The sequence below is a fragment of the Octodon degus genome, unplaced genomic scaffold (genome assembly GCF_000260255.1).
Source record: "Octodon degus isolate 3935 unplaced genomic scaffold, OctDeg1.0 scaffold00029, whole genome shotgun sequence".
Taxonomy (NCBI): domain Eukaryota; kingdom Metazoa; phylum Chordata; class Mammalia; order Rodentia; family Octodontidae; genus Octodon; species Octodon degus.
The window spans coordinates 13,214,227-13,228,317 of NW_004524605.1; the positions used below are offsets into that span (position 1 = coordinate 13,214,227).

A 14,091-nucleotide genomic window follows, 5' to 3' on the forward strand; every position below is an offset into this window, starting at 1 on the left:
CTTTTCTCCACTGGTCTGCCTGATAGCAGAGCCCTAGGGGAACAAAGCATTCGGCCCTCCATTTGATGAGAACATTTCATTCAGTGCGTAAAGGAATCAAATGATACTTCTAGCTAGAAGTGAAAATATATAGTAATTGGCTCTACTAATAACACTAATGATCATTTACTATGTGTGAGGAACTTCACAATTTCCAGTCCTGAGATCCCGGGCAGCAGGTATCACCCCACTCAGCTCTCATGGAAGAAATCAGGAGCTCAGGAGCCAAAGAGCTGCTGGCACCTCCCAGAGCCAGTGTAGCCAGAGTGGCCATGCCCGTCGGTACTCCAGCCTGGCACATCGTATGACCCCCACCCATGGCATCACTTTCTTCCTGTAAAATGGTGTCTAGGAGCCCGTCTAGCTTTGGAAGCTCATTAACAGTAATGAAACAATTTGGCAAGTCCAAAATGCAGTAAGACAAAAGAGGAAAAAAAAATAATTTTGAGGTGTCCTTAGGGCATGTTTGTCAGAAGGCAGAGGACATAAGCAGGACCTGGAGGAAGGGCAGGATTTAGACAGGTGGTGAGGAGCAAGGCCACTATCTCTGGGAGGGAGAGAGCACAGTGGATGTCACAGGGGTTGAGACTCTGTCATAGCCAGGGGATAGAGAGGAGAGTGACTTGAAACCTGTAAGACATGATGGAGGCAGAGTAAGAGTTCAGTTCTGGGTTGGGGGTCCCCCAAATCACCTGCACTTCTAGTAAGCCATGGGGATGATCCCGCTCACGGAATAACATTCATTAAGATTATTTCAGCAAAGGGGTACAAAGAAAAATCAGCAAAGGGAAGAGATACATGGGGCCAAGTTCATAGAAAACCAAAGGCAAGCTTCTAAGATACCTATCGCAGCAGAGTCACACTGGTTCCTTCAGCCAAGTGTTGTGACAACACACTTGAAGTGCTGTCCACAAGGGGACTCCGCAGAGATTCCCTGCCAGGGCTTTTACTGGAGACTGGCTAAAGTACATAGCCTCTGCCTAGCGCCTCCCCAAACCCTAAACTCACACAAGGAAAGCGCAGGTTCAGCACGAGCCCCAGCAACACCATTCCATCACAGCCCATATCAGGAATGGTGACAGCCTCCCCGAAATCCCTGTTCCCAGCACCAATACCAGCCCAGAGCTGACCATGGAAGCAGTCCTTCCCAGGTATGGGCGTCAGCCTACCATGCCAGCTCTTCTGCTCACAGTCCAGTGAGTGTGAAGGGCCCAGCCGGGATTCACCAACAGACTGCAGACAAGTAGCTAAATCCACAGGTAGTACAGCGCCATTCCCCCGCCCTGTGGCTGTGTACAGTATGTCACCCACTCACAGCTGCAGTGCCACCAGGTGTGGCCCCAGCCTCAGAGTACTTCTGGACACCACAGGGATGGACCAGCGAGCAGCTGGGCCAGATGCCTGTGTGTCCACCATGCTGTGGGAGGCCACAGAACAAGACAATACAAACCTGACTGCAGTAGATGCTTTATGTTTCAATCTTTTTCTTCGCAATCACTGTGTTTCATTTTTTTGAAGTGAGAACAGCCCCTGTATAAAGCATTATCACATCAAAGAAACGAATGACAACCCCAAGCGATACTATGTGGCCGAGAAGTACGTGTTTGACTCCATCCCCCTCCTCATCAATTATCACCAGCACAATGGAGGAGGTGAGCTCTAAATGGCAAAGCCAAAGGGGGGCCCTTGCAGGGATGTAGAGAGAAAACACAAAAGCCCCAAGTGGCACCTTCAGGCCAGACCAGCTGGCCATAAATAATACCTAGACCCACAAACAGAAGAGAATGCCAGATGCCTGATGCTGTCTCCATCTTCCACGGGCAACTGTGCTATGGAAAGGGCTTTCACTGCCTCCTTGCCTATGCCTACAAGCTTGCCAAGGAGCGTGTGACGTCAGTAAAGAGACTTGGGCATTTGTTTTCCAGAATAAAAGCAGCTTTTACATCAGATCCCCATCCCACCCCACCCCCAGTAAATTTTCTCTGGACAGTCGCTCCAGCCCAGCCCTAACCACTGTCTTGGTCTTTTCCGTCAACCCTAGGCCTGGTCACTCGACTCCGGTATCCAGTTTGTTCCTGGCGGCAGAAAGCCCCGGTAACTGCAGGGCTAAGATACGGTAAGCAATACAACGAAAAACACTAAAGTGAGGGGCAAATTCTATGTGGACTTGCCATGAGCTGAACTGCGCAGACCTCAAATGATGATTAACGCAGGTATGCTATAGATACAGCTTTGGCGGCACCGACGAATATTTTCAGTGTGTGTGAAATGTTTGTAAGAGCACATAGACTAAATCAGTATCCTTTGGTTTTAAGGCTGAATTTGTCATTACAATGTTTATTAAATACTTTTTAAAAAAAAAAACAAAGCTCTCTATGAACACTTTTGGGGCTCTGTTGGACAGCAATGCCTTAGCACTGTGTTTCGCTGTATTTTTTGGAAGTTTTTAAATATCTAGTTTGTTGTTGGGCATTTTGCAAAGGCTACGAGCTAGCAGCATCCAGAAATGTTTGCATAGCCGAGCATTAAAAGATTTTGAGAATTAGGGATGTTGATCTGTGTTAGAGAGCGTGGGTTTGATTCCTAGTAAGCAAAAGACTACAAAATTTAAAATGCCTTTGGCAGAGTGCGTGTCTCCAGTGAAATGGAGCTTCCTGTGTCCTCTGGTCCTGTGGAACTGTTCACTCATTTGGAATTATCTGCCTGGCACCTAGAGGCGTTTGAGTTTACGTCCCTTACACACGCACCATGTACCTCTTCATCTATCATAGGCCGATGGTTCTTAAACTTCAGAGCGCATCAACCCTGTTTGGAACACTGATTGACAGTGTCGACTCGAGGACCCTGCACAGCACTTTCCCGGTTTATGCACCTTGAATATGGAGGCTGCCCTGGGTGATTTTGACCCAGGGGTCAGAGGGAAGCATTTCCTCCCTAGCCAGCAGCATGTCGGGTGCAGGGCAGCTACTCCAGACAGTTTGATCTTAAGGGTCTGCCCCAAAGAGAGAAGTCTGGCTATTTTTAGTATTAAGTCAAACACCAGGAAAGGATAGTGTGTCTGTATTATCCTTATAAAAGTAAGAGTCACTACAGAGTCCTCAAGCACCCCTCCTGGTTGAGACCTCAGAGACCAGCAGGCCCCTCGTGCTCTCACTGGTAACGTTGAGCTCATGTCCCTTCATTTGTTTATCAAATACTCATTGAGAACCAGCCGTGTGCTAGGCCCTGTGTGCCCTAGCTTGTGCCTCTGTACAGTCTGAATCTACCTTGCCAGCCAATGCTCCTGCTAAACCTAGAAAAGCTCTGTATATTTAGTGGATGGTCCCAGTAGATGGATGGGTGAATGAATGGATGGATAGATGAATGGATGTGTGGGTGAATGAATGAATGAATGAGTGAATGACAAACTCAAATGAAATTTGCTCTATATGAAAAATAAGAACACCGTTGGCCTGGCAAGCACAAGGGCCTGAGTTTAATCCCTGGTTCCAAGGAAGAAAAAAAAAAGAACAAAAATTTATAATCACATACAGAAAATGATTGGGACCTTGCAATAATCTTTTCATTTAGTTTCTTTTGTATCTTGGTTCACATCAACCTGCTCCTTTCCATGTTACCTCCACATACACACATATCTAATGATTTTAAATCCATATTACATGTTGCTGTTTTGTGGGAAAAGAGTCACGTGTGATAGTTCCATGTTTAGGATTTACACCATTTGCCATCTTTGAGTTGCAGTAACTCTGGGCTAAAATTCTAGAGATGATTCTGTCATTTTTCTGGTACCTCTGTAACTTATTATTTACGTGCTCTGAAACACTTTGCTCTCTCCTCCAGGGAAATGGGTCATCCATCCCTCAGAGCTCACTTTCGTGCAGGAGATTGGCAGTGGGCAGTTTGGCTTGGTACACCTTGGCTACTGGCTCAACAAGGACAAGGTGGCTATCAAAACCATCCAGGAGGGCGCTATGTCTGAAGAGGACTTCATAGAGGAGGCTGAAGTCATGATGTGAGTGGCCACGACAAGGCTCTGCAGAGCCCTGGGGCGGGGCATGCTGCTGCATCCTTCATGTATTACCCTAATGTCACAGAGGACCCCCAACCTACCCAAATCCCAACACAGCTCCTGCCGCAGGGAGAGCAATGAGCCTCCTCACCCTGGTTTCGAAGGCCTGCTGTGGTTGGCCCTGCCCACCTCCCAGCCTCTTCTTCTATTCGTCTCTCCTCTGGTCTGTGACCTGCCAGCCACGCTGCCTGTTTATCTTGCAAACTAGCTGATTTCCTGCCCTCTTCACGTCTTGGCTCAGTAACATTGTTTGCATTTTCTGTTCTCAAAACTATGACTTGGACAAAGTGCCACTCAGCTGCTTAGTGCTATAAAATATTGGGCTCTTTTAAAAGGCAGAGCTTGGCCCATCTCACCTGTGTCTTTTTCCTCCAGGAAGCTCTCTCACCCCAAGCTGGTCCAGCTGTACGGTGTGTGTCTGGAGCAGGCCCCCATCTGCCTAGTGTTTGAGTTCATGGAGCATGGCTGCCTGTCAGATTACCTGCGCAACCAGCGGGGGCTCTTTGCAGCAGAGACCCTGCTGGGCATGTGCCTGGACGTGTGCGAGGGCATGGCCTACCTGGAAAAAGCATGTGTCATCCACAGAGATCTGGTACGGGTGTGCCCTGCTGGTGGAGGAGGAAGGGGCTCCCCCCACGGAAGCAGAGAACCACCAGGACTGAGGATTAGCTGGCAAAGCCCCAAGTGCACCCTGCCTGTCCTGCCCTCCAGCTGCCTCCTTCCCACCTACCTCAGGAGGAGCTGGCACGAGAATGTTCCCTGAGCGCTCACACCTGCATTCTCACCCCACCCGTCCTCTAACTTACTGTCTGAGTCTTGGTTTGCGTTCTTCCCAAACAGACCCAGCAACTACTCCTTCCACTGGAGACTTTTATCTCCTAAGGGCCTGCTAATACAGCCTCTGTGTGCTAATTAGGGGCCAGGTACTCCCTATGCAGGAGTAATCTAAGAGGTTGAACCACCTCAAAATAGTCTGCATGAATCTAATGGGAACCGATTTCTTCCTGCTGCCTGTGGTGTCAGCCTTTCTGTCGCATCAGGCTGTGTTCAAGCGGAGCCCTGATTAGACAACACCTGGGTCTAACATCTAGTTAGGATCCAGGAACCCAGATAAACTTATCCTGCCAATAGAGAACCTCACACATTCCCATTCCATTCTGCACGCTCAGCAGGCGCTGAGAAGCTCAGCGGGCACTCTTGCCGCCCCTGGGTGCCCTTGCGCAGCTACGCACAGCAGAGCGGAGGCCCTGTGCCTCTGTCACTGACATCCGCCCTCAGTCTGCCTTTCTCTGTTATCTCCTGTCCAGGCTGCACGGAACTGCTTGGTGGGAGAAAACCACGTCATCAAGGTTTCCGACTTTGGAATGACAAGGTAACACGGGAATGTGGTGTCCGAGGGCTCAGCGATGGCACTGGGGCCCCGGATGGCCTGACCTTCTCCTTCCCGCCGTCCCCAGGTTTGTCCTCGATGATCAGTACACCAGCTCCACGGGCACCAAGTTCCCTGTGAAGTGGGCGTCCCCGGAAGTGTTCTCCTTCAGTCGCTACAGCAGCAAATCCGATGTGTGGTCTTTCGGTGAGTAACCTGCTGGTCCCGCCAGCGTGCCTGGGACTGTGGTGGCCCATTCCTTTATCAAATGGGGCCACTTACCCTGGCCTCAATATGGGGAGGGCGTCCTTCTAAGAGTTGTTCTGGGACAGCCCCCAAATGTACATGGCACCCTATGATCGTGTGTGTTCCTAGAGATTTTTAATTAGGAGAGAAATGAAAGCAAAAGTGTAACTAGTATTCTGATAGTGTCAGCGGCTATCGTGGATCTTCATGTCAGTGGTGAAGAAATTAAACTCAAGGCACTTAGCACAAGTTACAAGGAAAGCTTTAAGCAGAAAAGAGAAAATGGGTACACAGCTCTGACAAACATGAATCCAGTCCCCTTGCAAAGAAAAGTAACAAAAAATAGGGGAAGGGTTTCACTTTTGAGAAACGGAAGCAGGTCCACTGACGTGGATCAGATGCCCACCCATGAAAGAGCAGAGGCCAGGCTTCTGGGGCACTGTGGCCGGCTGGGTCCTGACAGCCAGCACCTCTGCCCTGAGCTTGTAGCTCCGGAGGAGCCCTCATGACTCATCATGTCCTCCTGACTCTGCTTGGGGCAGACTCAGTTGGAATCCAAGGTGACCCTAGATTTAGGGTAATGAGGATGTCCTGGTGTAAATGAATGACCCTATAATTATGTTATGTTGGTGGCCTGGCTCTCGAGGAGGGAGGAGTCAGACTAAGTAAGTTAGGCCTAATAAAGGCTTTTTCACCAACTTTGAGACAAGCATTCTCGAAATGACTAACATTCCTACACCCAGGTTGGGAAGGATTTGATGTTACAAAATAAGGTCAGCTTTGCTCTATTTTTAGTTATCTATTAGCATCTATAGACCCAAGTGAGTCACAATGTTTAGGAAAGAAAAATTAAGGCCCTGTATGCCTGAGGAACACCCCCCACACACACACACACACACACTCACACCCTTCATGCTTTCAATGGGTAATAGTTTTTGGGTTTTTTGTTTTGTTTTGTTTTTTGGAGGGGGGTGATAGTTAAGGATCCAGCAGTTTGTCTTCTGTCCTTATGGAGGCCTGTGACTGTCATGAGGTGAAAGCTGCAGGAACTCAGAGATGAGAACATCAGTGCCTGGAAGGCAAGGAGTTTTTTGGTCCAACAGTGTATTTCTGTGCTCAAGCCTCCATAGCCACTTTTGTCACACAGCAGCAATTTATTGAGCATCTACTATTGCCAGGGGTTAATCTAGGTGCTGAGACTGCAGAAGTGCAGAGGACTGAAAAGGTCTTGGTCTCCTAGGGGCTCACTTTTGGGGGACGGGGAAGAGGCAAGTAACAGCGGCACAGATAAGCTAATACAGTTGCTGGGGCGGAAGAAGAGGCTGCTGTAGGTCGCGCCGTCTGTGGAGGGAGCTTGCGAGCAGAAATGCGAGCCAAAGGAGGGAACTGTCACCATCCAGAGAGCCGGGAGCAGGGTCAGCAGCCAGCAAGCACAAAAGCGGGATCTGCCCACGCACAGACGGGGACACTGACTTGGCAGGAGACCAGAAGGCAGCGCAGTTGGCAGCCACAGGAAGGAATTCGGAGTCCTAAGAAGTACAACCAGACAGGAGTGAGGCAGGAGTGAATGTGCGAGGTACTCATCCCATGTGCCGGGAGGTGCTCGAAGTTTGGGCCGGATTTGCCTTGTTATGAAGTCAGCTTGCACACGCTCACGAGTCTGAGGGGCTTTCTTGTTGCCGAGACGCAACACCAGACACCTGCAGCTTCCACAGCGAGTTCTTTTGGCTCAAGGTTATAGTGCAGCTCCAGGACAGAGGTGGCTGGACAGAAGGGCACAGCAGGGGAGAGCTGTGCACTTCAGTGGGCTGAGAAGCTGAGATAGGGCAGAGGGGGGTGCAGCAGACCCTCCCAGGCCATTCCCGAGGGACGGGAAGACCAGCCACACCCTGACCGCGAGCCAGCGGTGTCACCCTCATCGCCTCTTCCGGAAGCCCTGCCTGTGAGCACATGGGGCTCTGAGGGCCCTTCCCATATGAGCCCCAACGCAAGGCAGCCACAGAAGTACACCAGATTACCTCTTTCCTTTCAGTTACAAGAAGGCCTCTAGGGCTCGGGAGACAGCTCAGAGCCTGTCTCCTGGCAAGCGCGAGAACCCAGGTTAAATCCCCCGTACCGCATGCTAGGCTGGCCCTGGAACCCCAGGTGCACTGTACCAGCCGGAAATCAGTCATGGTGGTGCACACCTGTAATCTGAGCACTGGGGAGGCTGAGACAGGAGGATCATTATGAATCTGAGTTGCGTAGTAAGACCCTGTATCAAATACATAAATAAATAGATAAATAAATCTGGAGGAGGAGGAGGAGGAGGAGGAGGAGGAGGAGGAGGAGGAGGAGGAGGAGGAGGAGGAGGAGGAGGAGGAGGAGGAGGAGGAAGAGGAGAAGGTGACCTCTTCTGTGCTCGAAACTAGGCCATGCTTGCCCCTTTCTAGGAAGAATTTCAAAGAGTATTCTAGTGATAGAAGTCAGGGAGCCTGGCTAATCAAATATTTCAGGAGATGAACTAATTATACATCTTTAGCATTTTAGGATGTCTCTTTCCAAGAGCCAAGAGGTTTGTTAATTAGGAAGCTTTCAGATGTGTTCCTTAAAACAGTCCCGATGCACCACACGTGGCTGCTACTTTGTTAGCCAGGGTTAAGCCATAGGATGAACTTGGGGGAAACCACGCTGATGTCCTTCTCGATGACTGTCCCCTCCCAGTGCCTGTGACTGGAAAGCCAGGGCCCCTACTCGGTCCTCTCCTCTCCTCATAGGTGATGAAGGGGGTCCCACCACACGCACCAAGCCAGCACCCCATGGAGACACCTGGAGCAGCGGCCACACTGGCATCTGCACCTCAGGACACTGCTGAATGGGGCTTGTTCAGCCACAGGGTGGCAGCCCAGGAACTTTCTGCTACATTTGTTTGATTGAAGCATTGGGCAAAAGGCATCCCTTTGTCATTTGAAAACCATCCCAAGATAAGGCTGATGGCTGGGTGCAGAGTAGAAATGGCTCTGTGATGAAGAGTTTGGGAAAACCGAGGAGGCAAGAGCCCGGGGAGAGCTGCAGGCACCTGCCCGCCCCTGCCCACTGGACTTTGTCAAAAAGTACTTTTATTTATTTAATTTTTTTTTTTGGTCCTAATTAACTTTGATATTTGAGCCAGCCGAGGCTCTTCTTTGAACTTTACTCGGCCTCCCAGTCTGTGTAGAAGGTCTTCTATTAAAGCACTTGTTTTCATGCCATGTTGCAACAGAATTCCACTTTCAAAGTGAATCTCCATGGAAATCCTGGCGTCTGGGGCACTAACCCGTCCTGCTCACAGCCAGGGCTTGAGTTTCCAACTCCTCGGCCTTCTCTGAAGGCGCCCAGGAACTGTGACCCAGGCAGCCTGGCCAGAGTCACAGGAATCTGCTATTTGAGCCAGTTTCTGAGATGGTTTCTATGCATCTGTTTTGGGGGTTATAACTTGGAAAACCCTGGGTAAGCTCGTGTGACCTGCTGACCTATAAATATAAGCACAGGAGGAAAAATAAAGCTTGTGGTGGCTTCCTATTGAGGGTAAAAGAACAAAGGGATTGAATCAGAGGTGAAGAGTGGAAAACCCAAAGATGGATCTTGCTGGGCCTACCAAGAATGTAATACAGGTTAAATTTCTTTATCTGAAATGCTTGCAACCAAATAAGTGTTTTAGATTCCAGATTTGAAATATTTACACACCTAAGGAGGTCTGACCAAATCTAAACACAAATTCATTTGTTTCATATATACCTTATATGTATAACCTCAAAGTAATTTTTTAATATTTTAATTTATTTATTGGGTACAGCGTCTCACTTGGCACAGCGGGGATTCCAAAGCCTGCAGGGCATGTGGTACCAGGGATTAAACCTGGCTCCTTGCACTTACCAGGCAGGTGCTTAGACTGCTGAGCTATCTCCCCAACCCCAACATTATCATATGATCTTTTTAAACCATTTATTTTTATTTCTTTATTTTTTTTTGCGATACTGGGGATTAAACTCAGGACCTTGTCCTTGCCAGGCATGCACTTGTGCCCAGGACCCCTGAAGCTAATTTTATACAATATTTGTAACAATTTTGTGCATAAATGAAGTTTTCATGCTGTGGAATTTTCTGTATTTGTGATGTCATATCAAGATTCAAAAAGTATCAGAGTTTGGATTTTCAGTTTAGTTTCATAGTAGTTTGAAAACTCAAACTGAGTTTTTTGTTTGTTTTTGATACAGGATCTTGCTGTGCCACATTCCCATTTTTAATTGTCAATATCTGACTTCTTTTTTCAGAAAAATCAGAAAGTAGGACAGCCTTGAGCCCCACTTCTATGTGCTGTACTCCAGCGGCAGCCAAGTCCAAGCCCTTAAGGCACAAGTTTTGATCCCTGATCCTCCACAGTCCTCATCTGGTTCCACTGTGTCAAATGCCACCCATTCCATTCATTTACATTGTGTGTACACATCTGAGTTTTCCTCTCCTGAGACCGTTAGTTGTGGCCTTCTAGTTAAATGTCACAAAGGGCTGGCCCTGAAAGCTTTACTCCTGAGAAGGTTGGGAAATTTTGAGCTCCTTAAAATTTTTACAAAACAAAAAAGAAAAAGAAAGGAGCAGAACAGAAATAGGGCAGGCCTCCAGAAGCCTCCGCTGTGCTTGATGCAGTGCTTGCGTTGGTCTGGAGCAGGGGCCTGGATTTCTACCCAGAGAGCCTGTGGTGTCTAGAGGGAGGTGGGCTTATTGGTCACCCCGGGACACTGTTGTCAGCTGTCTTTTGCTCACCATTGCCTGCAGGAGTGCTGATGTGGGAAGTCTTCAGCGAAGGCAAAATCCCATATGAGAACCGCAGCAACTCAGAGGTGGTGGAGGACATCAGCACTGGGTTCCGGCTGTATAAGCCCCGACTGGCCTCAGCTCACGTCTACCAGGTCATGAATCTGTGCTGGAAGGAGGTCAGTAGACAGCGTTCCCCACCCCCGCCCCCGCCCCCACCCCATGCTAATCCGCAATTGCAGGGCTGCCTCCTTCCCCAGAGAAAGGGGCCCTTAGGAGGGTGAGGCAGAAGGGACAAATCAAATCGATTAGCAGGAATATGACTTCAAGAGTCTTTCACAAAATGTTTAAATTACTACTTTAGCTGTACATATTTGTGGGGTACAGTGAGATAATTCAGTAGATATAATAATTCATACAGTGTATAGTTTGGGATCAGGATGTTTAGTGTTTTTGTCTTCTTCAGTGTTTAAAAAGAAATTTTGATTAACACAGCAATCATAGGGGGAACAACCCGCTCGGGCCCCCCTCCTGTCCATCTCTCAGACAGGAGCTTTCTTTCCCTCAACACAGCAATCATGAACATTTATAGCGTACAGTTTGCTATTTCAATACATGTACCTAATGTAAGCTGATAAAATCAAGGTAGTTAATACTTCCAACCCTTTATTATTATTGGATAGTTAGAGCCTTTAAGCTCTTTTCTTCTCATTATTCATTGAGTACATAATAAACATTGGGAATTAGTCACCCCGTCGAGCTGTAGGATAAGGAGCTCATTGCCCCCATCCGCATCCTGGGTCCCTGTGTACAGCCTGGCTCTGTTCCTACACCCTCCACCCTCTCCTACCACCCTAATTGCTGTCCTACTGTCAGCCTGACTTGTTAGTCTCTGTGGATGAGAAGGAATGCACACTATTGGGGTTCTTTTTCTGTCTGACTCATTGTATGTAATATAATGTCTTCCATTTCTATCTGTTCTCTGCATGATAGGACCCCCCCTTTTATGGGTGACTTCTATTGTGTGGTGCATATATACCCCAAGTTTTACCCTTTGAGCTGTTGATGGACCCCCAAGTTGATTCCATGTCTTAGCTCTTATGAACTGTGCTCCTACAGACAAGGGGATGTAGGTAGTGTCTTCCACCTGTGGATTTAAATTCCTCGGTACGTACCTCAAAGGAGGATTCCTGGGGCATACTGTAGTTCTAATTGTAGTTTTTGAAGAACTTCTGTCCTCCATCCTGATTAACTTAGTTCACTTTTCTTACCAGCACTGTATGAGTTCCCTTTTTTCTACCACCTCACTATCCTTTCTTTCTTCATTTTTTAGTCTATTAACTAGATAGATTTCCTATCCCTAACAGAGGTAACAGCAACCTTAATTATAAGGTTATTTTACTATATAATCACACAAGCTATAAGCATAGTTTCAAAGACAAAGATAGGAGAGACTTCAACTTTTTTTTCATTTTCTTGTGGTGCTAGAGATTGAAAGTAGGAACTTCCACACACTAGCAAGTGCTCTACCACTAAGCTGCATCCCCAGTCCTGACCTCAATTTTCTGAGAGATGATGGTCTATAAATCATAGAACCATTAAAGTACATGAATTAGAGGAAGAGCAATTCACTACACTGTGAGAGTACTGAAATGGCTCAAGGAAGGTTCACATGAGTCTTGAATAATTCACAATTTGTAATTGCTCTGTACACTGCCAGACAGCTGACCCTGTGCTTGAGTAGTAGGTTATGCCATCAGCCACAGCAACACATGTCTTAGATTTCTGATAAACTAGAAAATTGTTCTTTGTTGCCGAAATGGAAAGTTGCTGAAGTAAAGAGTCAATAAAAATTCAGTTAACTGAAAAGCAATAAGGTAGAATTTTTTAAAAATAGGTTTAGAGAGACATTGGGCCAGGGAGGTGCAGCAAGGACCACTGGGCTGTGTAACATCAAGATGGTGCGCAATGTGTCATGCCTGGGTGCAGGCAGGTGGACAGCACGGTAACTGTCCCAGCAGAGAAATGTGTCCTTCTGCAGGGGTAGTGGGGAGACCAGGGCATAAGGCAGGAAGGGCCCGACATGCCTCTGCACTCAGAGCTCGCTGACAGTCGCACCTCAGTGGGCAGAGTCCTCCCAGTGTCTCCAGATGCCTCAGGACCTCCAAAAGTTGCTGTCCCTCCTTGTCTCCTCCACAACCCCCTATGCTGGCCGAGGACAGCCTCGGTGCTGAGCTGAATTCCCCACAGAGAGCAGCCTTTCTCTGGCAAGCAGGTTGGGGCTGGGCGAGCCAGAGATGGTTGGAGGCTTATAGAAATGAGTCTTGGTCACTTCATAGGATTAAATAGTGTTATAATAACAATAACTGGCATTTTATGTTTTTCTCTTTCAGCTTTGTTTAATTATTTAATTAATTAGTAGACTATTTTTTTAGACATTTCCACTTTACAGAAAACTGAGCTAAGAGCTAAGAATGCAGAGAGTTCTCCTATATCCTTCTTTAATTAACATTTTGCCTGAGTATGGTACATTCGTAACAATTAATGAACCTCTACTGATGCATTATCACTAAAGTCCATAGTTTACAGTAGAGCTCACTCTTGGTGCTGCGGAGTTCTCTGGGTCTAGGCAAATGCTCAGTGCCATCTATCCGCCATCACGGTAGCAAACAGACTCTCTTCGCCCCCTCAGTTTCTCCTGGCCTCCTCCTTCATCTCTTCCTCCATGTCCAAACTCCTGGCAACTACGGTTTGTCCCACACTTTGATTTTCCAGAATGTTCCGTATAGCACTGAAGCAGTGTACAGCCTTTTTAGGCTGGCTTCTCACCCTTAATAAGAGGAATTTAAGGTTTCTCCATGTCTTTTCTTGGTTCGATAGCTGCTTTATATTGCTAAGTAGTATTTAGTTGTGTGGCTATGTCACTGTTTGCTTCCATTTAGCAGCTAAAGGAAATCTTGGTTGCTTGCAGTTTTCAGCAATTATAAATAAAGTTGCTATAAATGTTTCTATGTAGACGGATCCATTTGTGTGGATCTATTTATAGTCATACATTTTCAACTCAAGTGGGTAAATGCCTGGGAGTGTGATTGAGGATCATATGGAAAGGCTATGTTTAGTTTTATTAGAAATGGCCAGGCTGGCTTCTGTGGTAACTGTACCACTTCACCCATGTCGGTGCTTTCTGTGTTGTATACCAGGCATTTTTGTGTTGTATACCAGGCAATTCGTGATGTGTAGTAGTACTTCGTTTTTGTTTTGATTTGCATTTTCCTAATGACAAATGACATTGCATGTCCCTTCACATGCATACTTGCCCTCTGGGGGTCTTCTTGGTGAAATGTCTGTCCAGTTCTTTGACCCATTTTTCAGCTTCCTTGTTGGTTTCCTTACTGTTGAGTTTTTAAAATTCTTTGTATATTTTTGTATACAAGTTCCTTATCATATGTTTGAAAATATTTTCATACTTTTTTATTTTCATTACTGTATTTGGTACAGGGTCTCACTGCACATCTCAGACTCGTAGTGATCCTCCCGTTTCAGCCTCCCCAGTGCTGGGATGACAAGCTTGTGCCACCACGCCTGGGCTTGGTTGCCG

At 47.3% G+C, this 14,091-nt stretch overlaps 1 protein-coding gene across 1 annotated transcript in view; it reads left to right on the forward strand.

The window, feature by feature from the left end:
* Itk (IL2 inducible T cell kinase) overlaps positions 1–14,091 on the forward strand; it is a 62,702-nt gene that overhangs the window by 45,023 nt on the left and 3,588 nt on the right. Inside the window, exons 10-16 of the mRNA XM_004629392.2 lie at positions 1,558–1,691; positions 2,081–2,155; positions 3,880–4,051; positions 4,484–4,700; positions 5,416–5,480; positions 5,566–5,684; positions 10,515–10,672. Of these exons, the coding sequence (XP_004629449.1) occupies positions 1,558–1,691; positions 2,081–2,155; positions 3,880–4,051; positions 4,484–4,700; positions 5,416–5,480; positions 5,566–5,684; positions 10,515–10,672 (940 nt within the window). The remainder of the gene's footprint in view (positions 1–1,557; positions 1,692–2,080; positions 2,156–3,879; positions 4,052–4,483; positions 4,701–5,415; positions 5,481–5,565; positions 5,685–10,514; positions 10,673–14,091) is intronic.